Raw genomic sequence first — 27,358 nt, forward strand, 5'->3', positions numbered from 1 at the left:
TGAGAAGCATTTTAATGCCATCACAAACTGTGTGTGCCTGTATAGTATTCTCTCTGATCTGTGGACAAATATTCAGGCCTCAAAGTCACACCTCAAAGTCACAGAGTTGTGATACTTTGGCCATGGGATTGTGAATGAAACCCTCAACTTCGCATTTTGTGGCACTGCAGATGGACAGTCTGGAAGAGGTTTGTATGGTTGTGGTGCATGTGACTTCAGGACACTCAGTTGACAGTGTGACAATTCAACGAGTGCAAGTTCATTTGCTAAAGGATAACATAATTAGAAATACTCAGGCTGATGCAATGCTGAACTTCCAGTGTTGCTGCTTCAGGACTCTGACTGCTCTGTCAAGTGGATGTAAAAAAATTCATGGCCTCCTTTTGAAGAAGGACAGACCAATATTTATTACTCAGCTAACATCACTAATTAAAAAACATGGTTATGATCTCACTCCTGTTTGTGTGTTTGCATAAATTGGTAGCTGCATGTCCTGCATTACATGGGCCGTTTGTCTAAAGTACATTATTGGTTGTATTGTGCATGAGTGCTTTGATTCTATATAAACACAAGCCACCCTTTTACTTAGAGTGGTGAGAAACAAAGGCACATTCATAGTGCAGGCACAATTTCTGCTGAATATACTGATATGTAAAATGTGTATCTTAGTGAGCCACTGTACAGAGATGCAGGGTTACTTGTTATATTAAATAATGATGATCTAACTTTCCACTGTGAAATTGAAAAGAGGTTGTAACATTTTATTAAATTAAAGTAGTATTTTCATAGTGTGAGCCTGGTATCACAAGGCAGTATTGACTCAGTCCTGTGATGATAGCCATTTAGCTCCATAGCTCTGGGGTGTGCCTTGGTATTGCATTGGGTCAATGTTCATTCAATGTTTTTCTGCAATAAATACAACTAATACATAGAGTAGTACAGGAGGCAGTTAGAATTATTTATCAGAAAGAATTCAAAAATAAAATAATATTTAGGCTCTACAGTGCATAGCTATTTATGTGTCTTCAGTACTGATATAAAAAAGAATTTTTTCAAATGCTTTCTACCATGTCGGACACTGGGACAGTGGACATTTTACATGGATAAATGTTCCCATATGTTCACTCTTTCTGCTCTCTTGAATATATTTTTGAGAGAATTCCTGGCTCTGACATTTGAAATTGTTGAAAGTTAACAAGTGCCTTAACACATCAGACAGGAAGTTAATATATGTTAATTGTTTCTAATGGCTTAAGAGTTAATAACGAGAAGGATATTCAGAGAATTAAGGTGAATGGTAATAGAATCAGAGATGACAAGTGGAAAAGCTTCTTTATGCAGTCAGTGATTAAGGTGTATTACTTGAAACAATTCAGTCGTGGCCTTCAAATGGGAAATAGATAAATACATGAAGGAGAAAAAAATTTACAGGGATGTGGACAAGATGTGATGGTCATGAAGCTAAGTGGATTGCTCTTGGCAGAGGCTTGATGACTCAAATTCCCTCCTTCTATGTTATATAATTTTATGATGCTACACTTGTATAATTGGTGTCCTCAAAAGGAGTGAAAGAATGAAACTCTCCAGTTACTATTTTGAAACCTGTTATTTGAAATATGACAATGCATTAATCTACATTTGACTTCTTTTACATTAAGAACACAGAGCAATTAAACTGTGCTGTCTGTACTAGTATCTGTCCTTGTCAATGCATATTTTTCTTCATTTAGAGAAGGTAAAAATTTACTTTAAATGTTGATAGATAGTCTAATCTAGGTATAGCTAAGGGTACCTAAGAAACCATTGAATAGTGATAAATAGCTTCAAGCTGGATTCTGTTAGATTTGGTGTCATATCTTGTGACAGCTTTTGTGACATTGCAGTTTAGTTATTCATATAAAATGCATTGCTTGTTATTTTAAGGAGAATGGATAGGGTAAATAGACAAAGCCTTTTCCCTGGAGTTGGGGAGGCTAGAACTAGAGAGCATAGGTTTAGGGTGAGGGGGAAAGATATAAAAGAGATCTAAGGGGCAACTTTTTCATGCAGAGTGTGGTACGAGTATGGAATGAGCTGCCAGAGAAAGTGGTGGAGGCTGGTACAATTGCAACATTTAAGAGGCATTTGGATGGGTATATGAATAGGAAGGGTTTGGAGGGATATGGGCCAGGTGCTGGCAGGCGGGACCTGATTGGGTTGGGATATCTGGTCGGCATGGACGGATTGGACGGAAGGGTCTGTTTCCATTCTGTACATCTCTATGACTCTATAATATCATAAAATGAATACATTATTTCATTTTAAGGTTTCTGTTACAACTGCAATGTACTCTCTGATGTAGGAAAACTATCTCTTCTGAAGAGAAAAATCTCATATTTGTGGTGAAGCCAATGCTTATTAAAATTAAACACGCTATTTGGCGGAAGTTAAATTCCTCGGTCATTATAACCATCCCTGTGGGCTGGTAATGTTAACCTGACAGATCCAAGGCTAAACATTTGTAAGATTAATTTCTGTTCACTCAATCATTAAGGAAATACAGATCTACATTTGCTCTGAATAAGAGTTAAATGTCGTTAATTATTTCAGTATTATGTAAAACTTTAGACAGTAGTTTTCATTGAAGAATGAAAGAGGTTGCATTTATAAGGCAATTGGGACCATTAATGCTGACAACATCTCAGGTATCCATTTCTGCCTATAATATTTTTGTATGAATTTTGCATTATGAGTTAATGGTGCTTTATTGGTACTATTTTAACAAACTGTGTTACTGTAGAGCGCAGGACTTCTTTGTATTTTTGGAGAATTATTTAGCTCACAAATCTAGGAGGATTTGAACTTGGGAATGACAATCATCAAATCCTAGCCAAGTATGAAGCAGGTCTGAATCTATGGGCGGTTTATGATGAATTTCTCAGACTGTGATAGACAGCATTCTAACTTTAGATCAGAGAACCTGAAGCCTTTACCTTTCACTCGCTGGGTTTAGTTTTGATATCTGGGATCCAAGTTGAAATGGTCAGTTTAGGTTTTTCTACGACTGTAAATCTGTTTTACAGGCATCTGTTCTTCCTCTTGTTTGCCAAACACAACAATATAATCGCATGGTTTGTTCTCAAGCAATTCATGAGTTTGCAAAAATCACCTTTGTTTGACGTCATTGCAATTGTGACTGGCAGCTGTTCAGCTACCATGTACCCTCCCACTTCCTCCAACTTACACTAACAATATTATCCTTCCCAATTGAAGGAAAAGCAAAGATTCTGGCTTCTGAGTTTAAAAGGGAGACCAGCATCCTGTCTGTTGTCAGTGCCAGTTCATACCAACCATGGTATATGTCCTTGCATTGAATGTTGTTCTTGGATGTTGTACACACTATAAAAATCCTTTGCTCCATCCCAGAAAAAAAAACTACTTTGTTTTCTGTCCAATATAAACGAATTGGACAGTGGAGATTTCTCACAGTCCTGAGTAATAGCAAAAAACAACACACTCCAGACAAACACTTTTACACGTTTGTCATGATCTCACATGGTTGCTGCTGATACATGATTCGGTTGATATGTAAGGACTCCTTACATATTGATTCTTGAGTGCTAGATCCAAGTGACAGAATTTGGTGTTGCCCTGAATTTGATGTTGTCTGCAGTACTTGCTGAACTAAGCATTTCAGCCTCCCAACTAAACCCCAGCCTGCCAAACCCCCATGGCTCCTTCCCTACAAATGTTGGGTTCTAGCCAAAGCCACAGGTCCTTGATGGTTGATGTCCTGCGACTTGTTGAAGTTCTCATTTATGGTTGAGTGTTGGCCATGGTTCAGTTGTCAGCATTTCCCAATATTGGCTCAAGTTTTGAGTGTTCAACTCACTTCCTGAAACTTGAGAGCCAAGTCTAGGTTTTCTCAGTGTAATACTGAGGGATTGCTGCATTGTTGGAAGTTCTGTCTTTCAGTTTGGATGCCTATCCACTCAGTGTGGTCATCAAAGGTGCCACAGCACCATTTCAAAGAAAGGCTTAGAGATTGACCCTTTTTTTTGCTTTATGTGATATTTTATGCTACAACCTGTCTCTAAAACAGAATATCTGATCATTATCATATCACTGTGAGAAACTGCTGTGTACAGAGAGACTACATTTCCCACATCTCAGCAGCGACCACATTTCACGTGTAAATCTTTGGCTGTAAAGTGCTTTGAGATATCTTGAGGTTGTAAAAAGCTGTATTCTTTCTTCATGTGTGAGCTTACCAGGCATCACAAGTCCCCTAGTGTCCAAACTTATTACGACATTCGGTCTTTAAAAGGAACATCATATTTGGCCTTATTCATCCATATTCAAAGAGACCTTCAATTTCAAAGGCTTCACCTTTCAATACCTTTTTAAAATTGGTCTGTTGATTCTTTTTTCCTTCACATTATCTCCCAAAGCTGATGTAGCAAATTCATTTACCTTCCCTGTGCCCCCAGGGGTTTCTTGAAAACTAATTTCTAAGGACATCAGATTCAAACTAGATTCACCAGAATTAATGATGTAGAGGTTAAATTGGATTTTTAAAAAAATTATAAAAATAAACATAGAATTAACTTGGCAAGAGGTATAATGGGGAAAGTCTTTGTTTATTTCTGGTGACATCTGTCTTAAATATACATTTAAATAACAAAGAATGGGGTTTTCCTCACACTGAGACTGAAAGGGTTATTGGACACCAAACGGTTTTGCCTTGCAAAGTGCATTAATGGTCAATGAAGCTCAATGAAATTTATCTTTACTTCACTTCCACATATCATTGTGATGTAAACAACAGGCAGATCTTCCTCATAAAACTTTGTGTTGTAGTGTTTTGAAGACTATTCTTACGTGAAGGAAAACAGTAGACTTTATTTTAACAGAAATGGGAATATTGCTCATTTCCGTTTGGGAAAAGTTGCCACATTTTGAAAAAAGACAGAACCAAAAACAGAATTGCTGGAAAAGCTCAACAGGTCTAGCAGCATCTGTAGAGAGAAATCAGAGTTAACGTTTCGTGTCGAGTGAGTTCTGAAAAGGGTCACCTTGACCTGAAACGTTAACTCGGATTTTTCTCCACAGACACTGCGTTTTCCCTGCAATTTCTGTCTGAGTTTCTGATTTACAGCTTCTGCAGATCTTTTGGTTTTTAAAGAAGACTGCCCTTGAATGATATGATGCAGCTGGCAGCCTTAACAACTTCAGCATGGGACCTCTGCCCCTATTCCTGGCCTTGAGAGCTACTGGTCACTGTGATTGCCCAGTGGCTCTTGCAGCCCCAGTGATGCCTGAACCCAGTAGTGGCTGCTACTGGGATGGCCAGCAGTTCCACTAAGAAGATAATATGGATCCCAGACTCACGTATTTTTAAACTGAGTAGCATTGGGCATTCTAGGGAGAGTGTGGAAGGGCACAGGCTTTGGTGGTCAAGATGGCAGACACATGTCACCATCTTGGGTGAGCTATACCAATGTGCAAAGGACATCTTGGCTGGTGAAAAAAAAATGGTTTGTTCATTGTCACCTGCTTTTCCCTGCTAATCACATGGGAAGTGTGATACTCAGATACAGTGGCTTGTGAATGAGCTCAGTTGCCCGTTCAAGTTGGCTTTTTTAAAGGGTGAGAGGGCTGTTGATTTCAGCACCTACTGACCACCATATTATGGGAAAGCAGTATGTGGGTGTCAGATTTTATACATACGCAATACAGTAACAGTCCCAATTTTCACATGCAAAATGTAGTTCAGTTTAATGTAATTTTACACCAGTTACCACCAGGGGCAGCACAGTGGCTCAGCGGTTAGCACTGCTGTCTCACAGCGCCAGGGTCCAAGATTCAATTCCCACCTCGGGAAACTGTGTGGAGTTTGCACATTCTCCCCGTGTCTGTGCAGGTTTCCTCCGGGTGCTCCGGTTTCCCCCCCACAATCCAAAGATGTGTAGGTCAGGTAATTGGCCATGCTAAGTTGCCCATAGTGTTAGGTGTAGGGGAATGGGTCTGGGTGGTTGCTCTTCAGAGGGTCGGTGTGGACTTGTTGGGCCGAAGGGCCTATTTCCATACCGTAGGGAATCTAATCTAAAACTCATACACCTCTATTTATCTTTAGCTTGCCTCAGATATTGTCATCCTGAACTCGGAGATGTGATTTTAAGCTCTGATAAAGCTGTCACTGATAGTGCATCCGTCCAGTTTTACAGGAAGTGCTGCATAGTCAGAGAGCTGCATATCGGATGTTGTGTCTTGGTTAACATCCCTCCCTCCAGAAAACATATGATCACATCTTCCATCTCATTTGCAGTGTGCTGCCTGCATTGGTTAAAGTACTCGCATATAAACAGGGAGTCCATTTCAAAGGTAATCCATTATTGCTCAGTCCTTTGGAATGTTCTTAAGAATGAAGGAGACGAGTACCTGGCAGTCCCATGCAAAGTCAGCTGCTCCATGTAAAAGTATCGAACCTGATGTGGGTTATTTTACCCAATAGCACAAAACTTACATTGTTTCTTGTAACACAAGAAACTAGGAGTAAATTGCACGATATTAAAATATCTGACAGACATTTACTGCAGTTGGATACTATAGGTAGATGTATTTAGCTATATAGTTACAAAGATCAGTATACTTCCATGAGTATGTTAGACTTCAAGTGATTTGAAGAAAGACATCGAAGACTTCATACCCTCAGGTCACGCCCTCAGAAATAATAGCATGAGTGTGTCTCTTAAAGGTATATTGACACACTGACTATAAGATAGAATATAACAGACTCTACCACACATTTACCACACACAGCCTGCAAAGGGAGCTAGTAATTGAATTGGAATCTAAAATTTGCACGCGGTTAGATCAGTGGACAGGAAAATTGGAAGAGATGTAAAAATACCTGCTGATTCTCCATTTTATGCTTTCAAACAAAGTCAAAATTGTCTGCATTATGCCTACATGGGAAGATTACGTTCAATTAGGTATTCAGAATATTTCTCCTCCTGGTTTGAAAGTTAATGCAAATTTATTTTTGATTGCAGAGATTATGAATGATGTCATCAAGAAGGTGAAGAAGAAGGGTGAATGGAAGGTAGGAATCTGTCCATTTCTGGATGATATTCTATGTTGATTTATTTCTGAGTCAAGGAGTTTAATGAGCAAAAGAGACAAAAAAAATTGTTAAATTTTCAATATCCTGTTGCAGGCTTTGCAAGGCAGAATATAAGTTACGTTGAACATCAATTGAAAATGATAGTATCGATAAAGATAACTACGTAGATAGAATAAGTGATCTCAAAATAGATCAAGCTGCCAACTCTAGCTAACATTCACACAACTGGAGTTTTGAAGAATTGGCAATATTCCATGCATGGTCATTGCTTATTTCTGTAACAGTTTGCTGGAGGGACAGTTCCTTTGGATTGGAAGAATACTCATCTAGTTTTAATATTCATAAATAATGGGAAGGCGGAACCAGGAAACTCATGGCTGAATAGTTTCACCAGCATGAAGTACAATTCTAGAAGTGCTCGTAAGAAATGCTCTGTATAATCATCCAGACAGCAGAGATCAGGGAGCTTCTGCAGGAGACGGAAGTGAATTTTGCCACTTGTCTGGATGTTTCCCTGTTCAGACTGAAAGCAAAGAGATGATCCCCATTGACATAGGCAGGATGTGGGGATAGAAATTGTCAGCAACCGTAAGTAACGAGACCGTTACTGTCCAGTTAAGGGTAGTGGATCATCAAGAGCTGCCAACCCAATCAGATGGCTATCAAAGCCTCGGCAATATCACCAAGAGCAATGGCTGTTGCTGGTTCTGCAACACCTGGGAGATAATGCCTCATTGTGGTGCACCCTACGATTCTCCTTGGGATTGCATGGCACTGTGCGTAGGGAGGACTCATGCAATTAGCTTGGATGGATGAAGGATCTTTCATTGTTGAAATTTGCATGTAAGATCACATACCAGAAAACCAGGCATCCTTGTTTTCCTGCTCCTCGGATGCTGCCTGAACTGCTGTGCTTTTCCAGCACCACTCTACTCCCCCTATCAGAATACCCCATCTGGAGTAATATGTCCAGAGTTAGTAACAGAAGCCCAAGACAAATAAGGCTAATCTCAGGTGTCTGATATCTGAAGACAGATTGGAGGATCTCAGGGATTTTGCCTTTTGGTCTTACTGAATAAAATTCAGTTAATTTATTCCACCTAAATTACAGGAGTGAGACAAGTGGGATTTAGAAGTGAGTTTGACTCCTTCATAAATATAAAATATCGCAGCTGCTAAAATCTTGAAATTAAACTGAAAATATTGGAGAAACTCAGCAGGTCTGGTGGCATCCATGGAGAGAGAAACAGAGTTAACGTTTCCAGTTGAAAGACTCTTCTTGGAACTGATGTAGTCTGAAATTCCAAAGAAGTGTCTTTGAACTGGAAACGTTGACTCTTTCTCTCTGTGCAGATGCTGTCCCTGACCTAAGTTTCTCCAGCCGATTGTGTTTTTATTTGGTTCTTAATTTCTTGGCCAAGAGTAAATCTACCTTGTTTTTGGATCGATTCCTGTACTGAATTCTGACTCAATTTAAAATCCTAGAGAAATTCAACAGAAAGGGAACACAACTTCCTTTATTTCTAAGTGGGAGCAAAAGCTATTCGTTTGATAATTTAATTTAGTAGGGAAATCAACAAATAATTTTGGAAAGGAATGATTTTGGAGAGTTAACATTTTCCACCTGGATACAAGCAGACCTGCCAATGGCTTCCTGTATAAAATGTGGTGAGACAGAGGAGGCTTCAACATCAGGCCCTGAGCTGGACTACAAGTTGCAAAAGGGACATTGCCCCCAAAAAAACTTTAATTCCATGGAACGTAAGAATTTACTCTAATTCCAGTAGATCTCAAAAATATATGCAAAATACACCAGTTTGAAACAATGTTTAATGAAGATGCTGAACTCTTTGTTTTGCAATTGGGTGGCAGAACTCAGCGTTATTCTGAGAGCCTTGCCCATCTCCTGCAAGTCATTGAGAACAGGTCAGTTACCTGATTATTGCTACCCATTACACGGTCAAAGGAGATTTACTAAAGCACCATGTACCACGTTGTAATAAGAAATTCCGAATTCTCTTTCCCTTTGCCACATGTGAGACTGACGTCTTCATTCACAAAGCACATTGATCCCTCATTGTTTGTTATCTGAAAATGACAGAAGCTAGTAAGCTGAAAAGCAGAATGGTGACTAATAAGGACATCAGAATATTTCCCTTAAATACAGTATTGCTAGCCATGACATGGTTATATTTGGTGATTTATTAGGTGCTGGTGGTGGATCAGCTCAGCATGCGAATGCTGTCGTCCTGTTGCAAGATGACTGATATTATGACAGAAGGTGTTACAAGTGAGTATTTCAGTTCCTGTTAATATCCCTAGCTTTGGAACCAGACTGATTTACTATGGTCTTTAATGAGAAAGTTACAACTTCTGGATGTAGGTTTGTTCACAAAGCTGGAAGGATCATTTTCAGATGTTTCGTCACCATACTAGATAACATCTTAGTGAGCCTCTGGACGGAGCCTTCGTCTGGAGGTTCACTGAAGATGTTACCTAGTAGGGTGACGAAAAGTCTGAAAATGAACCTTCCAGCTCAGTGAGCAAACTTACATCCAGAACCTCAACCAGAGCTACAAATCTTCTCAAAACTCGCTTACGACTTCTGTGCAAAGTTGTCCTTCCGCACTGTGTCTACTACGAAATAGTTTTGACAATCCTTGCAACAGATGAATTCTGTCTATATTGAAAGTTTTCAACTGTCCTGTGAAGTATAGAGTACATTTTTCTATTTCAATGCTTCACTAACTGAGCAATAAGCAAAGACGAGGAAGTAACAGTTCATTGTTAGGCTTTGAGTAGTTGTAGGGCAAGCAGGGTCTTCAGGTGTCAGCTGTGACTTAACAGTAGTGTGTTCTACTACATTAAATTCAGAAGATTGGGCACTCAAGCCCCAGTCCAGCAGCTTGGACACAATCTCTAGACTAATACTTCTGTGAAAAAGCTAGGTGAGGAGGGAGATTTGCTACATTGTTAGAGGTGTTTGCTTCTGTATCAGACACCAAACCATTCATAGATTCCACAACACTATATTGAAGAAAAGCTGGAATGTTCCTACAAATTATCTTTGACCAATATTTTTCCCTCCACCAATGTCGTTTACAAAGAGGTATCTGTTGATTATCGCATGGCTATTGTGAGACCTTACTGTGTATAAATAGGTTACATTTCTTAATCAAGTCCCTTCAAGAGGTCCCACTGGATATATATATCACATTGAGATACCCTGAAGTTGTGAAAGGTACTATATAAATGCAAATTTTTTTAAAGATGCCATTTAGTTGCTCAAATCTGTTCACCAAACAATTAGATCATGGCTGATCTTCATAGCCCCATATACCAGCCTGATATCCCTCAATACATTTGGTTAAGAAAAATCTCTTAATCTCAGATTTAAAGGTAACAGTTGGCCTTGCATCATTTGTCATTTGTGGGAGTTCCAAATTTACACCACCTGATTATGTGCACTGTAAAAATCTTTGCAAATTTAATTTTTGAAGGATATGGTTTCAGTTGTTAAGTATTCACCCCCTAGTCATGGACTTCCTAATTGGTGGGAATAGTTTCTTTTAATCATTCCAATCTATTTCTGTTAACATCTGAGAAATCTCAACCCCATATCTGTCTTAATTCAGGGAAACTCTATGCAATCCCACCTTGTAATTTAACCCTTAGAATTCATGTATTGTTCTGCTAAATGAATACTGGACATTGCTTCAACACAACTGCCCTTGTTAGTGACAAATGAATTGTCAAAACCCTTCATGGAATCAGATTGATTGCAGTCTGCAACAACTTCAGTACCAGACACATAAAATAATGAAGCTTAAAATCACTGACAACAATTCTGGATTTTCACTTCTAATTACATGTACAGACTTCAGAGTTTGCTGTCACAATATGTGGGTTCTTTCTTCTAGTGTGAATCTTGTTTTACCAAAATGGTATTTTGTTCATTCTGCTTGATCCTGCAATCAGAGAATGCTGTTGTAAGTGTTACAGACAGGACAGAGAGCTAAATTGAACTTGCTTTATTCCCACCTCCTTCTGCCGAAAGCAGGCCGTAGCATTTTCCCCCCAAACCTTCTGTTTGTAAAGGCCAATTTTAAAGTGACGCGCAAAAGATTTTTTTTTTGTTTAAATAAAAAGTCATGTAATCAAATTGTGGGACATACAACCAAGCTAATGCAGAAGAGAAGAAGAATTTACAAGAAAGAACAACTTTAAAAGAATATTTAAGAATATGAAAGAATTAATTCAAATGCATTTTTGAGCTTGTAAAGTTTGTGTTCAGTAAATATGCTTTCTTGTGGGAATCCAGTTCTATTTCCCTAGCTAAAGCTGTTAATTTAGCTGTTAACCTGGAGTCTGGCTTTTCTGAAGATGCTCTTATAGTCTCAACTCACTTGAATGGGAAGAAATTAAACAGAATGGATGTTATTAGCCAATTATAGATTGATTAGCAAATTGATTATTACCAGACTTAGGCAAAGGGGTTCAGAAATTGCAATTAATATTTTCAGACACATGAGGAGTTTTAGCCATGTGACAGGTTTCTGGTGAAATCACCTTAATTAGCAGGCTGTTTCAACTTCAATGTCCCTGGACAAGCTATTGTTCATTGTATAATCTAAATAAGCCTTTGTAGACATGATGAGTTTTGATTGCTCTCGTAGTTTCCTGGATCCTGCTGGGGTGACACATCATCTACTGTTCTTTTGAGCTAGTAGATTGCAAGGTCCACATAATGTAAGAGAATCTAGGTGTGAGAATCTAGGAGCATGATGTCTAAGCTGTGTCCTGGTAATTGCTCATTGGAACTTTCCAAATACTGCAGTCAATTGAATCATACAACCAATGGCCATATTTTAGTCCATAGTCCATTTTGAAATCAAGCAAGTAAAGCTTGAAAACAATTTATTATCTCTTCCAGGGCTTGGAAAACAGACACAAGCTGCATTAATACACCATGCTAAATTTAATTCTGTTGAATTGTGAGTCTTTGTTGAGTTAAGTGGTACAGGTTGTTTGTTAGAATGTATTGGTGAAAAATTGCAATGTAACAGGAAATATTTTCCAATTCCACATACTGAACAGAACAGGAATCAGTATGTGTGAAAGTTTGTCAAGGACTAGTGTTCTCCTCTAAGGTTACGTTTCCAAGAGTTGTGTTGCAAGTACACTTGGATCCAGCTTTGATATTTCGTGACCCACAACTATGCAAGGGGAACCAAACCCCTTTCAAATATATCAAGGAGATAGCCTAGACCCGAACTTTCAACTGTGTTCCAGATATAATTTGATTGGTTACACTAATTAACTTTGAGCAATGCATACTATAGTTAAAATTCAAATGAATGAAAGAAGGATTGCTATAACTTTAACTCTATTAGAAAACTTAACGGGAAAATGGATTATTTAACCACTAAACTGCAACTGTTCCAATTGCTTCAAAGGCAAATTCACATGCGGTGTTTCTCCATTTCAGGAGAAAACTTGCAGAGCGAGAGAGAACGCCAGCATTTTACTGTGGCTGAGGGAGATGTGTAACAACTTCCACAGCAAGCGTCAAAACCCCAGCAGCTCAAAAACTAAACTCAAACCCCGGTTCTGTGGGAGCCTGACTCCACCCATTCATGCTGCTTCTATTGTTCTAACTTTATAAAAAAAACAGTGTCTCACAAGCTGTTTACTTTGCTGGTTTGAAAGATACAGCACCTCTGTCTCAAAACCTCTCTTTGCAAAAAAGGATAAAATGCATTTCCCAAATCATAGTATCGTCACAACATGATGAAGTTGTGCAGGTTTATTACTTAAGATTGCACTAAAGCCAGCATTTAAGGACAAAGGAGTTTTCTATTTGTCTGGCTATGCTAGAGTGAAGATCGCCATTTGTTGATATGTTTACATTGTGCATGGAGCTCTGCCATTATGAGATGGCTAAATCTTGTGTTTTCGAAAGACATTGACAGAGGTGATGAGAAAAAGCTATGCCTTCTGTTTCTATCTCAGTTCTATTTGAAGGCCATGAATTATTTGGTGGATTGTTAAAAATTGCAACTTTATTCGGCTTCTTCTTTTGAGACTTTTGGATCACATGTTTAAGTTTTCACCCCTCTTTTCTGAAGTCATGTCACCTCCATCAGTTTTAGCAAAATAGCCGGAAAGGTGATGCTCAGAGTTATGCCCATTCTGATCTTTACCAACCATAATGAAGCACAGTAACCTATTAGTCATTTCTCCCTGTTTGTTGGGACATTCTTGACATGGCAATATAATAATCTCACCTGTTATAAATGTATTATACTGGGTTAGTCAGTGAAATCGACTGTGCTGTCAGACTAACATGTGAGCTAACATACAGTGCCAGCCTGATTCAGTAGAAGGTTTATATGCAGTAAACAGCTGAGCTGGATGGAAACTGTTTAAAAGACCAAGGAACAACACACATTTGGAATACAAATTTTGGCAAGCAAATAATTTGAAATTTCAATGTAATAAAGGATAGGCATCTCCTATTTAAATCAAATTAATCTTCCAAAAGTTACAACGCTTTCCATTTCTGATGCAGTCGTAGAATCATTGAATAGTTAAAGCTCAGAAGGAGGTTATTTGGCCCATAATTTCTGTGCTGACTCCCTGCAAGGGCAATTTACTTAATACCAGTCTGTATCCTTTTCCCTGTAGCCCCTTAATTTTTTTTCTTCTTTTAGATAATGACATTTTAAGGGGAAATTCATCACAATTAAATCTGCCTTCACCCACACTCCCAGGTGGATTATTCCAGATCCTAACCATTGACGGTATTGAAAAGGTATTCTTCTAGTCACCAATTTCTTTCCATCTGTCCCCATGTTTCTCAATCCTCTGCCAAGAGTAACAGTCTTCGCTTACACATGTCTATTCAGTCTCCTTGTGATTTTGAATATTTCTATCAATCTCCTCTCAAACTTCTCATCTTCAATGGGAACAGTCCCAACTTCTTTACTCTCTCAATGTAATGAAGTCCCTCAATATTAGAGCAATTGTTGTGAATCTGTTTGCCCTAAATTGTGCTGCCCAGAACTGGAGACTTTACTCCAATTGAGCCCAGATTAGTACTCTATATTTGACGACATAATTTATTTTGTAGGCCTGGAATCCAATCTGGTGTAGGAGAATGAAAAGAACACCTTTCAGTTGTAGGACATTTCAACTGAAAATTAAAATAAATCTGAAAGTAACTTTCTCTCATACAATTCTCTTACCTGGACAAGGTTGGTGAGGGGGTGTGGGTGTGGTACGTGTGGTGGGATGAGTGGGTGGATTCAGATGTTAGCCAAAATGTCTTTACTGTTGTGGTTCTGTTCGCCGAGCTGGGAATATGTGTTGCAGACGTTTCGTCCCCTGTCTGGGTGACATCCTCAGTGCTTGGGAGCCTCTTGTGAAGCACTTCTGTGATCTTGCCTCCGGCATTTATAGTGATTTGTATCTGCCGCTTCCGGTTGTCAGTTCCAGCTGTCCGCTGCAGTGGCTGGTATATTGGGTCCAGGTCGATGTGCTTATTGATTGAATCTGTGGATGAATGCCATGCCTCTAGGAATTCCCTGGCTGTTCTCTGTTTGGCTTGTCCTATAATAGTAGTGTTGTCCCAATCGAATTCATGTTGCTTGTCATCTGCGTGTGTGGCTACTAAAGATAGCTGGTCGTGTCGTTTCGTGGCTAGTTGGTGTTCATGGATGCGGATCGTTAGCTGTCTTCCTGTTTGTCCTATGTAGTGTTTTATGCAGTCCTTGCATGGGATTTTGTACACTACATTGGTTTTGCTCATGTGTAGTGTACAAAATCCTATGCAAGGGCTGCACAAAACACTACATAGGACAAACAGGAAGACAGCTAACGATCAGCATCCATGAACACCAACTAGCCACGAAACAACATGACCAGCTGTCCTTAGTAGCCACACACTCAGATGACAAGCAACATGAATTTGACTGGGACAACACAACTTTATAGGACAAACCAAACAGAGAACAGCCAGGGAATTCCTAGAGGTATGGCATTCATCCACAGAATCAATCAATCAATAAGCACATCGACCTGGACCAATATACCGGCCACTGCAATGGACAGCTGGAATTGACAATCGGAAGAGGCAGATTAAACCACTACAAATGCCGGAGGAAAGATCACAGAAGTGCTTCACAGGAGGCTCCCAAGCACTGAGGATGTCACCCAGACAGGGGACGAAACAAAAATACCCAGCTTGGCAAACAGAACCACAACAATGAGCACCCGAGCTACAAATCTTCTCACAAACTTTGAATGTCTTTACTGTCTGAGGTAACCATTGTTCACTTGAATGTCTTTTTGCTCTGTTTCAAATGCAATTATGTGAAGTTGTGGAAGACATAAATAAAAGGAGAGAACCGCTCCCCAGTTTGGAAGCAGTTTATCTGATCACACCCTCTGAAGAAGTAAGTTATTGCATTTACCGATCTTACAGCTAGATGAGTACATGCAAACACTGACACATAGAAGGACAAACATTTTGGTTTGGTGCCACTTGCCACCAATATCAATGCTTACACCAAATACTGAGATTTGCTGTTGCAACTACTGAAATGTCACATAAAAAGTTTTGGAGGCAGTGACAGTATTAGCTTCGGAGTGATTACAAACTATTTATGATTAAACACAGGCAATTCTTTGAAAGTATAGGATCATGTGATCGTCTGACCTCCATATATCATTGCACTGCCAGAGCACTGATGTTAGGCCATATTAATATCACACTGGTCATATTAACCCCTCTTAAACTCAGGTTAAAAACTGAATTCGGAAGATTCATGGAACGAGGTTAAGGAGCCGAGTTTGAGATGCAGTACAAGGGATCGAGGAAAGAGATACCAGGTTGTGTCACATCTGAAGGAACAGCCATCAGTGGTGAAATAAAAGAATGCAGCTGCACAAAAGTATGGAGAAAAGGAATGGAAATTTAGGTGTGGTATTGTTGAGCATAAGAAATAGGAATAGATTTAGAACATTTGATCCTTCAAGCCAACACTGCTTGTTCTGTTGGAATCTGTCTCTGACTGCCTGTCTTGAGTCATTTTATTGTCGAATCCTCTGCGTGCTGCAGATGCACTGTCTTGGGGTCCTTTCTTGCTTGTTCCTGTAATGATACTGGAGACTCCAAAGAAAGAGAGGGGCTGTGGAAGAATAAAAATAATCATTTTGAGGTTGGTTTACTGGGAGTGAACGTAGTTCAGTTGATGACATGTGCTAAGGGAATGTTAAGTGATAAGATGTGAGCAGTGGAGAGTGAACAGTGGGAGTCGGGTACAAAGGTACTAGAGTAATTATATTTGGAAATGATAAAAGAACAGATAATGGTTTCCGGGGTATATGGACTGAGGTCAGATAAGGATGTATCTTGTTACATAGAAAGTAGATTGCAGAGTCTTTTGTCACTAAGGTAGTGATTTGGAAATACTACATATTAATAAATGTCACATGGAATGAGAATGATGAAAATCTCTGCTAACATTGCGAGTTCAAATGAAACACCAGAAATTCTAATGATACAATGCTAACATTAGAAGAAATGTAGCTGATTGCACCTTTGTTTTGTATTCATCTGCTGTTGTCTCCTTCAGGTTTCCTTACTTCTATCAGTCAGAAATTATTGTTATTAGCGGGTTGAGTGAAATGCAGCATTGTTTGAAAGCCACTTAACTCAGCTTACCAAAAGCCAGTAGGGAATAGCAACATATTTGCATTTCTCACACAACTTTATTTTCATAACTCTACACATATAAAAATAACCTGGTGTTAGAATGAACAGCAAAAATGGAACAACAGTCAAAGAGTAATAGGGATGTACAGCACGGAAACAGATCTTACAGTCCAACTCATCCATGCCAACCAGATATCCTAAATTCATCCAGTCCCATTTGCCAGCACTTAGCCCATATCCCTATAAACCCTTCCAATACTATACCCATCCATACCGTTTAGGTGTTGTAATTGTACCAGCTTCCACCACTTCCCCTGGCAGCTCATGCCATATATGCATGAAAAAGGTGCCCCTTAGGTCCCTCTTAAATCTTTCCGTTCTCACCATGTGCCCTCTAGTTCTGGACACCCCACCATCTACCTCAGGGAAAAGACTCTGTCTATTTACCCTATCCATACCCTTCATGATTTTATAAGCCTCTATAAGGTCACTCCTCAACCTCCGATGCTCCAGTGAAAACAGCCCCAGTTTATTTAGCCTCTCCCTTATGCTCAAACCCTCTCTGCTGGCGACTTCTCTGTAAACCTTTTCTAAACCCTTTCAAGTTTCACAACATCCTTCGTATAGCAGAAATACCAGAATATTCCAAATATTCCAATATTCCAAAAGTGCCCTAACCAATGTCCTGTAGATCCACAACATGACCTCCCAAGTTAGTGGATATTTGTCAAAGTGTTACTTATACTGTTGAAACGGTCATTCCTTAATTGGGATTCTATCTTTGCAGTCTGTCCGTGCACTGATCAATGATTTTAAAGATGCTCCCTCCTCAAAGTACAGGGCAGCTCATGTCTTCTTCACCGACTGTGAGTATACATATGTTTACAGAGACATGTGTTCTACTTAAGTGAAGTGCTTCTTCTTGTGAGCTTTGATGAAGATAAAGATAATGTCAACTTTGATGTTAGTTACAAAGCTGAAGCATCTCAGACAATATGATGCTTTGTGTTTTGAAATGCTGATTACCTTAATTTGACACTGAGTATTGAGATTAACTCCCCTGGTGCAACATTGTGGGAGTTTGACTCAGTCTTAATGCTTGGCTTAAAATGTCACTGATTGATAGGTTGCTATTGCAATATTGTTGCCGAATAATGGTCATGAACACAAAAGGTAGAAGAAAGTAATTATTTCACAGTAAAGAAGCAAGTACCCAATCATTAGTGATAAATTTAAATTTCTAAAAAAAAAAATCCAGTCAAACCATCATTGCTAAGTAATATGCCACATGAATGCAGTCCGATAATTTCGATCATTTCATGGAATAAGTCGTACCTGAGTGAACGTGTTGCTTTAACTTGTTTATTATTGAAATCCCACACTTCGGAGAAAGTTTAAGTTTGGAGACAGCAGGAAAAAGAAGTTGGCTGCACATATCCCAGTCACACTTCTCACTAATTTGTATCTGTGCCTTTTTATGTCATTGATGCAACTGTTTAGAAATGAGGAATAAAAATTTTTGCCTTGATGTTTGACAGCTTGTGCGGATCCATTATTTAATGAGCTGGTAAAGTCTCGTACATCAAAAGTCATCAAAACCCTCACTGAGATCAACATTGCCTTTCTTCCATATGAGTCACAGGTAAGACATTATATCCAGCATCCGCTGGGGCTAGGGGGATGCTGGTGTAAAGGAATTTTCCAGTGTTGCAATTCTTGATTTTTTTAAAATGGAAGAGTAATTGTTAATTGCTTTTGTATTTTTAAGAGCGTGAATTTCAATGTCAGAACAACAGTAGCCCATGTGACAGAGGAGGGAGAGAGGGAAGGAAGAGAATCATTCACTTGCCACATGCTGGGGTATAATTGGAATAACATCACATCAGACAACAGTTTAAATGCACTTGCTCTGACTCAGCTGGCATTTCTGCCTGACATTTATTTATGCCAAGATACTCACCTAACCGAAACAATTCAAGCACTGCCTTGCAATAAAGTATATCTCCACTTGTTCATCCTTGCTGAGATGGAATTATGAAGTACAAATTAGGAACTGTTCTGTTCCAAATGTGGGCATAACTTAAAAATGTTTAAATGAAGCTTTAATGAGTCATTTCATTACACTTTGTAGCTATTCTCACCCTCTTAGGAATTTTGGTTCCAGCACCTGAAGCACCTCTTTAGCATCATTGCCTGTGAAACTGGTTGGAGTGTGAACACTGCAGGCACTGACATATCCTGAAACCAGACAGCAGTCATGGTCCTGTTTACCATTGAGCCTCCATTTCCACATCAAGAGAACCTGAAATGGGTCAGCACTTTGTTCATCAGGATGTAAACTCCTTTCAGATTGGAACTTACCCCATTTCCGCCCATTAACTATCAGTAAAACCAGGAGTCAGAAGGAGAAATGACTTTGTGAATTGCCCAGGCTGAAAGTTCCAGGACATTTCTTATGAAGTAACGTTTTAGGAGGAAAGGCTTATTTGCAATCTTGCATTTGGATGGATGCAAGCTTTGGATTAATAATAACTATGAGTGACATTGCGGTGCACTGTCTACTGATCCTTTACATTCATGTCCACTTTTATTGTGTTTCTTATTAAACAATATCCACAACAATGTGACACAATGTGGCAGGAATGTTCGGGACGTGAACTTAGAGGACTGGCTTCACTGCAATTCCTGGATTTGCTTCAATCTCTTAATGCTCCTAACCCTGCTGAGTTGTTTTCACAATCCACGTCATGTATAATTTAGTGCAAGGCTGTCTCACTCTGCTGAGTGACTCAGGGATGGTGAGTTGCAACAAATATCAGTGATTATAGCCAGATGACCAATGAGAGGCACAGTCCCGAGGATTGGGAGGCCCATCTGTCAAACAGAAGGTGCTTTCAGTTTGACTGGGAGACTGGTCACATGATCACAGACAGCTGGTACTGCAGTCTTTTTTCATTCTTCCTACAATGGCTTACATTCTGATAGGTTGGCTCTGTATTTCTTCAGATAATTAAACACAGATAGTACAGGAAATAAAATGGTCAGATTTAAACAAAAATCTGTTAAGGTCAAGTAATTTCGCATTTAGAATAGATTGCAGTGTGCTTAGAATGAATAATGCATTCAGACAACCATCTAAATGCACTTGCTCTGACTCAGCTGGCATTTTGCAGATTATCATGTTGCTGGGTGATCAACAGCAGACAGGGGCACTGAATTCTGTCGCTGTTTAATGCCTGTAGACCTCTTGTACAATACCATTCATGAACAAGCAAGTTAATAATCGAGCAGACTAGAGCACTCGTCGTGAATAAATGAGCACTGTAGTAATTATTTTCTGCGTTTCAGGTTTACTCGCTGGATGTACCAGATGCATTCCAGAGCTTTTACAGCCCACACAAGACACAGTTGCGAAATCCCCTCATGGAACGATTAGCGGAGCAGATTGCAACCCTGTGTGCCACGCTGAAAGAGTATCCTGCTGTCAGATACAGGGGGTGAGAGCGCCTTATTTAAGGACACGGTCTCTCCTTCCTCCTTGAAGGTTTTCACTTCCTACATTGACAGCAGTACCACTGTCATGTAATGATCTCTAAACTGTACCCGAAACGGGACTCTCCTCAGATGTAACATTTCTCATGGAACTAGAAGTGGAGGGAGGGGTTGACAGAATATTGTTGAAGGATAGCTGGCCATGCTAGAATAAAAAAAAGATGGGTGAGCAACTGTACTTGATTACCTTTTCCGATCAATGAGTATTTATGCAGTTAGTTTCATCAGGATCTGCGATACAGCAGAGCCCATGAAATGACAGACTGGACACATAGTGCAGAAGGAATGGCCAATGTGATATTCTCTTGGTCCATGTGTATTAATTCATTCTTGTGACATGAATCACATGAAAGGTGTAGATCCTTGTGAATGGATCCAAATATCTTGGTTATATGAAGATTATGACGATACTTCATTTGAAAGTCTGTGTGATCTGCTCTGATGTATTGACATTAAATCATAATTTTATGTCATGCAACAATATCACACTCAGCCGGAAGATCTAAGAAGAGGCAAACACTATCATGGACGTACGATTTAGTGAAAAGGATCACTGCAATCCACTTATACACAGACCTACACAGAGATACACACAAGTACATGACATTCAGGTACATACTCACTCACATTGGCCAGTTGCTGAGTGCAGATAACTAATTCGTTTTCAGTCACTGTGAGGGCTAAGAAATGATGTATAACAGAATAAAATAGGAAGAGCATTGGATCGATACAACGTGCTAACATTGGACATAAATCTTGGATTCCACATTGCTTTTTATTTTTCCTTTCAAGGGAAAAAAACTGTAAAAAGGAATGGAATGACATCAATAGCTCTTAAGAATTAATGTAATTTTAATAAATTTTCATAAACTAATGATAACCTTAGCATTAGAATGATGAGTTCCAGCTAAAAATGTCTAGCTTCAGATTAAGCAGATAATTTAAGTTTCCTGCTACTAGTGAAATGATAATGTTGTCAGATAGGCATAAAAACAGTCTGGACTAAAGCCTGTGTTCATGTTTTTTTTAAATCCCTGTGTTCCTATATCTGGCTAAGACATTTCTGTGCAGCGTTAACTTCCTGTTTCAGTTGTACCTCCCTCTCCACAGATACCAGAGCCATTTGTCACAATACAGAGTAACTTTGTCTGAGTTCCATTAACAGTGCATAAAAAAGATTCAGCCAGGATCTTATTCTGTGAGTGAGGTACCTCCCAGTGAAGTAGCTATCAGCCTTGTGTGATGGCAGCTCATTTCACATCTTTCCCAATTTTGTTTTCTCATTGGTGTCAGTGGAGAGATCCAAAAATGGACTGCCAGCTCAGGATCATACAGTTTACATGATTGTATAAAGTCAGGATGTACCCTTTGGTGAGTCATCTGGGAGCCTGTACAAGTTGGCACAGAGATTTGGGTGAGAGGAATGCAAGTCAGAGATGCCCAGTGTACCCAGCACAATGTTTTGTCCATTAATCTTATATATGGATTGACTGACACAACTACATTTCTGGTAGTATGAGGTTCCATAAGTCTCACACACATATTTATAATATCTAATACAATTTGTGTCAATGTTTGAAGAAAAGAGAGGCACAGTCACTAAGAATGTTTAGTGAAATGTTTGTTACATAAATTTCCATCTGCAGTTCTGCTGCATTGTTGTTCTATGGTTGGGTCATTCTTAGTACAGGAGAAGTCAGTCAGTGATTAAAAACCTGTTCCTAAAAATTGTGCTGGTACTTTTCCCAGTAATTTGCTGTCTCTTGCATTCCCAGGGATTATAAAGAAAATGCCATGCTCGCACAGCTGGTCCAAGATAAACTTGATGCATACAAAGCTGATGATCCAACTATGGGTGAAGTAAGTGTTTCACACTGACCAAGATGGGTAGAGCTAGTTCGGTTTCACTGGTTGAGCTGTCACATTCAGTGGGTTCAATGTATTGTGATCATGTTTATCTTCCATTGGAAAGAAGAGGCCTAACAATCCCCTGGTTCTTATTCTGACAATATCAAAATAAATCCATTATTGATTGCTAATTACCAATCTAGTCAGCCAGAAAACAAATGTTATATATTTAAATATAAACTTACTTGAGAATGGTTTAATTTTCTTTAATAAAACTGCTTATACTTCAGTAGAAATCCACTAAAGAAAATCAGATGCAAATTCCAATTTGCATATCTTCAGATGGCATGGCCCAGTCTGTAAAATTCAGAAGATAAGAACTAAGAGCAGGAGTAGACAATCCAGCACCTTGAGCCTGCGCTAAGGTTTGATACAGTCATAGCTGATCTCATCTCAGCTTCAATTCCTCTTTTCTGCCCATTCTCTGTAACCCTTCAATCCATTACTCTTTAAATTTACTCACTGCCCCAGCATTCATCGGATTCTGGGGAAGTGAATTCCAGAGATTATTGACCCTTTGAGAGAAATAATTTCTCCTGATACATGTTTTAATCTGCTACCCTTTATCTTAAAACTGTGATTTCTCATTCTAGATTGCCTCACAGTGTCTACAGTGTCAATCCCCTTTAGCACCTTCTATACTTCATTCTGCTAAACTCCAGAGAGTATAGGCCTAAACTGCTCAACCTCTCTTCAGAGGACAAATGTCTCATTTCTGCATTGATGTGTTATTTTAGGTCTTTAGTTAGCAACCCAACACAACATCTTAATAAAATTACACAAAGTGTTTTCATACTGATGTTTTTTCTCATGTGAATTCATCTTCTTTCCATTGGATGTTTGTTTTTCCCTATTGAGGAGTGCCTCAGAATTACAGATAGACACAGCATTGATGGACACCATTCAGCTGGTGGAACTATTCAATTATCTCATTTCCCTACTCTTTCCCATTGCCCTGTACCTGTTACCCTTCAAACATTTACATAATTGCATTTTGAATGTATTGTTATTTTTTTGTTCAGAGCATTAATAATGTGGTGCTGATTGCTCTGAGCTTTCTGCTAAGGCACAAACATAGAATCCTTGCAGTGTGGAAGCAGGCCATTTGGCCCATTAAGTCCACACTCATGAACAGCCCACCGAGATCCCCCTTACCGTATCCTGTAACCCTGCATTTTTGATGGTCAATCCACATAACTGACACATTCCTGGACAGTATGGGCAACTGAGCATAGCCAGTCCACCTAACCCACACATCCTTGGATTGTGGGTTGAAACCAGAGGGTCCGGAGGGAACCCATGCAGCCATAGGGAAAGATGTCTGTGTGGAGTTTGCACATTTGCCCGAGGGTGGAATTGAACCCGGCTTCCAGGCGCTGTGAGGCAGCAGTGCTAACCACATAGTCACTGTCTGTCCCAGAGGAAGTCTTTTAAAGAATTATAAATGCTGCTGCAAGTTTGATCCCAGCTTGCAAACTTCATCTCCACTCTCCCTCAAAAGTCCACATGAATGTAATAATTTACAAATGATGCAAAGAGCAAGCTTTGCTCCCCAGTGGAAGAGCAGCACTTCAGATGTGGAAGAACCTTTCAAAGAGAAAAGCAAATCTCAGCAAAACTGATTGCCTCAACATAATTTTAAAGTTTTCAATCTATAAATTATTTTCAAAAATTTGTGGAATTTCTGTATCAAAGCATTGCGTGTCTTGCCAATATTTTTAATTTAGATTTTTTTTGATTCAGTAAACAGTATGCTGTACTGAAAGACAAGTTATTTTAATCATTTAGATAATACAAATCTCTGGAGCTAAGTCATAAACTTCTCATTTGCTGAGTTTAAGGTAATTAGTCTGTTATTTAGTCTGGAGCAGAGACATGTCTCTGGAAAGTGCAGCATTGTTTGTGATTCTCTCGAAGTACATAGAAGGTTTGTAGGGAGGTCCTAATGATGGGTGATGGCCACAAAGGGGCCTTGCTTGTCCTGAACCTACTTAGCAAGAACAACTCTCGTTGTGGAAGCTCAAAGGTTGCCATTTGACAGGTGGGATTTGTCACGAAGAACCGGTTAGCGACTGTGTTTCCTATACTTTGATCCAAAGTGTATCTACCGGGCGAGCTAGCTCAGGAAGGCTGCTGGATAAACAAATTTTGACAGTAAAAAATTTTTTAGAGTTGAGAAATTGAGTTTAATTTTGAAAGAAATGTCAAAAGCTTATGAATGAACTGAAGTTAGTGCATAAAACATTAAAGCAGTGATATGGTATGTAATACAATAGAGCACAGATCTTTTATTTTCATCTCCATTAAACAGGACATTAAATAGTTATTAAGAAATTAACTTGTAGCTATTTGTTACACAAGTAATTATTTTTAAAATTGGTAGGATTTAATAATTGGGATTGTTAATGGCATAATTACAGATGAGCAGTAAATACGGCTCAGCTGAAATGACACCTTTCAGATTTTTCTATGCATGCATTAACTAGTGAGTGTGACATCTTGCCTAGCAGCTGCAACAGGACAGCGAGGTCTGAGGTTCTGTGGCTATTTACGTGAGTGGCTACTTACTGGGGTCATGCTACATAGAACAGCAGGAGACTTGTTTACACACTTGATTCCAATCTGGCTTCCCTCTTTTAGGTGGGTAGGCCAGCTCCAATCTCTGTGGAAAGCAGATGGAGAAGCCATCCAGTAATACTCCCAACGCCTGACATTTGGGATTGCGGATAACTGAAACCTGGCCGATTGCCTTCACTTTTAATTGGAGAATGGTACAAATTACTGTAAAGGAACTGAGTGAACCAAGAGCTGGATTAAAAGAATTAATTAAACCTCTGTATTTTTATTGGATGAGAAATGATAAAATGTCAAAGAATATTGAATAGAAGCACTCCAGCTCCGAGACCTATGTTGTAGCTTGTATCATTGTTTGTGTGAGATGGAATGAACTGGTTTGTGACTCCTTGGTAGAATTGATGTTTCTGATTTCAGGGACCAGACAAAGCCCGCTCGCAGCTATTGATAATTGACCGTGGATTTGACCCCGTATCCCCTGTTCTCCATGAACTGACCTTCCAGGCAATGACCTATGACTTGCTGCCTGTTGAAAATGATGTATACAAGTGAGTGACTCCTTGTTTTCTAGTTTTCCATATAACCTGGAAATGTTACCATTGCTCAGACTAGACATTTAGTTAAGACCTGGAAATCTGTTGTATGGTGAGCAACATGAAGCCACCAGCAACTCACCCTGACTCCCCACATCAAAAATTCTTGTTTGCTTGTGGTGAGTGGTTGGATGGGAAGTCGCACATTGATGAGTTGAGATGTGCAATTGACAAGGTAATTAACAAACAATATCCCACCATAACAGACAACACAGTACTCTTGAGTAAGCATCTTGCCTCAGTGACCGTATCGTGCTGAGATAAAATGAGTCTGTGAGCTGTTGTGATGCAGTGGTAATGTCCCTCTCTCTGGGCCAGAAGGTCTGGGATCATGTCCTACCTTTTGTTCAAGTGAGTGGAACTGTATAGGGGCCTGAATGATGTAAAAAAATGGAGTGAGTTACTCCCGATGCCAGGATAGGCCTCACTGGACTTTTTCTGCAATTCTGCCACATTTCCCTCAGTGTGCCATGTCATTCAAGCCCCTACAGAATTCTGACACAAGGTAGGGCATGGGCCCAGGCCCTCTGGCCCAGAGATAGGGACACTACCACTGTGCCACAACAGCCCACGAACTCATCTTATGTAAGTAATTTAACAGGCAAAAAGAAGAAGCAATTTCATTCCAATCCCAACTTGGGTTTAAAACCCTAATGTAATACACCATACAGTTTCCTGAATTCATTTACTTCAATATCCTGTTTAGCATGCTAGGTTCAGCTGTAAAAGCACAATAAAAACTTCACAAACACTTTCATGTTTTCTAAGCAAACATACTGGATCTCCTTTGATGCACAATTAATTTACATTTGACACAACATTGCACCATGTTTTTTATATTCTAATGCCCATGTAACACACATTTGTACCAGAGGCATCCAAAGGTTTGTAAAGTAAATAGTCCGTCCAGGTTATGAAACTGTTCCAGCTGCTCTTTATCTCACCATTGTTTGCAGCGTAAAAAAGTGGCTGCTGATAACCATGAACAACTGCCATGGAAGCTGGTGAACTGCAGAATACTTCACTGTTATAGAAGCATAGAGTCATTGAGAAGTACAGAATGGAAATAGACCCTTGACCCAGCTCGTCCATGCCGATCAGATATCCTAACATAATCTAGTCCCATTTGCCAGCACTTGGCCTATATTACTCTAAACCCTTCCTATTCATATACCCATCCAGAAGCCTTTTAAATGCTGTAAATGTACCAGCCTCTACTACTTTTACTGGCAGCTCATTCTATACACGCTCCGACTTCTGTGTGAAAATGTTGCCCATTAGATCCTTTTTCCCTCTCACCCTAAACCTATGGTCTCTAGCTCTGGGCTCCCCACCCAGGGAAAATAACTTACCTTATCCATGCCCCTCATGATTTTATATACCTCTATAAGGTCACCCTCAGTCTCCAAAGCTCCAGGGAAAACATCCCCATCCTATTCAGCCTCTCCCTGTAGCTCATATTCTCCAACCCTGGCAACATCCTTTTAAATCTTTTGTGAACCCTTTCAGGTTTCACAACATCCTTCTGATAGGAAGGAGACCAGAATTGCATGCAATATTCCAAAAAAAGTAATCTAACCAATGTTGTTTTGTGGTTCATGTTTTTTCACAAGCCGCCATGTAAGTGACCAAACAAATATTGTGTTGGTGGTCTTGTACTTTCCAAGAGCAATATGCTGTCCTCCAGGAGTGATAGGGTGTGGATCATGATCCATTACATATGGAGTTCCCACTCACAAAAGTGCCGCCTTGTTGGAAAATGGGGAACGTGAATCGAAACCCCAAGAATTATTGCGCATCACAGAGTGATTTATCTTTCGGTTGCTTGTGTATTTCCAGGACATGAAAGTGGAGAATTTCCCTGAGCATTTTGACTAGGCATAGCATGTAGTGCAGAAAGACATGGGA

The 27,358-nt window shown here is 39.5% G+C and overlaps 1 protein-coding gene across 4 annotated transcripts in view; it reads left to right on the forward strand.

Annotated features, from left to right (window-relative positions):
• LOC132825827 (syntaxin-binding protein 1) overlaps positions 1 to 27,358 on the forward strand; it is a 155,630-nt gene that overhangs the window by 102,317 nt on the left and 25,955 nt on the right. For all 4 annotated transcript variants that reach the window (XM_060841347.1, XM_060841345.1, XM_060841346.1 and 1 more), the window contains exons 2-9: positions 7,035 to 7,084; positions 9,314 to 9,395; positions 15,485 to 15,561; positions 17,611 to 17,689; positions 18,362 to 18,465; positions 20,172 to 20,320; positions 22,151 to 22,235; positions 25,275 to 25,405. In XM_060841347.1, coding sequence (XP_060697330.1) covers positions 7,040 to 7,084; positions 9,314 to 9,395; positions 15,485 to 15,561; positions 17,611 to 17,689; positions 18,362 to 18,465; positions 20,172 to 20,320; positions 22,151 to 22,235; positions 25,275 to 25,405 — 752 coding nt within the window. In that variant the 5' untranslated portion in view covers positions 7,035 to 7,039. The remainder of the gene's footprint in view (positions 1 to 7,034; positions 7,085 to 9,313; positions 9,396 to 15,484; positions 15,562 to 17,610; positions 17,690 to 18,361; positions 18,466 to 20,171; positions 20,321 to 22,150; positions 22,236 to 25,274; positions 25,406 to 27,358) is intronic.

Source organism: Hemiscyllium ocellatum, chromosome 21, assembly GCF_020745735.1.
Source record: "Hemiscyllium ocellatum isolate sHemOce1 chromosome 21, sHemOce1.pat.X.cur, whole genome shotgun sequence".
NCBI lineage: Eukaryota > Metazoa > Chordata > Chondrichthyes > Orectolobiformes > Hemiscylliidae > Hemiscyllium > Hemiscyllium ocellatum.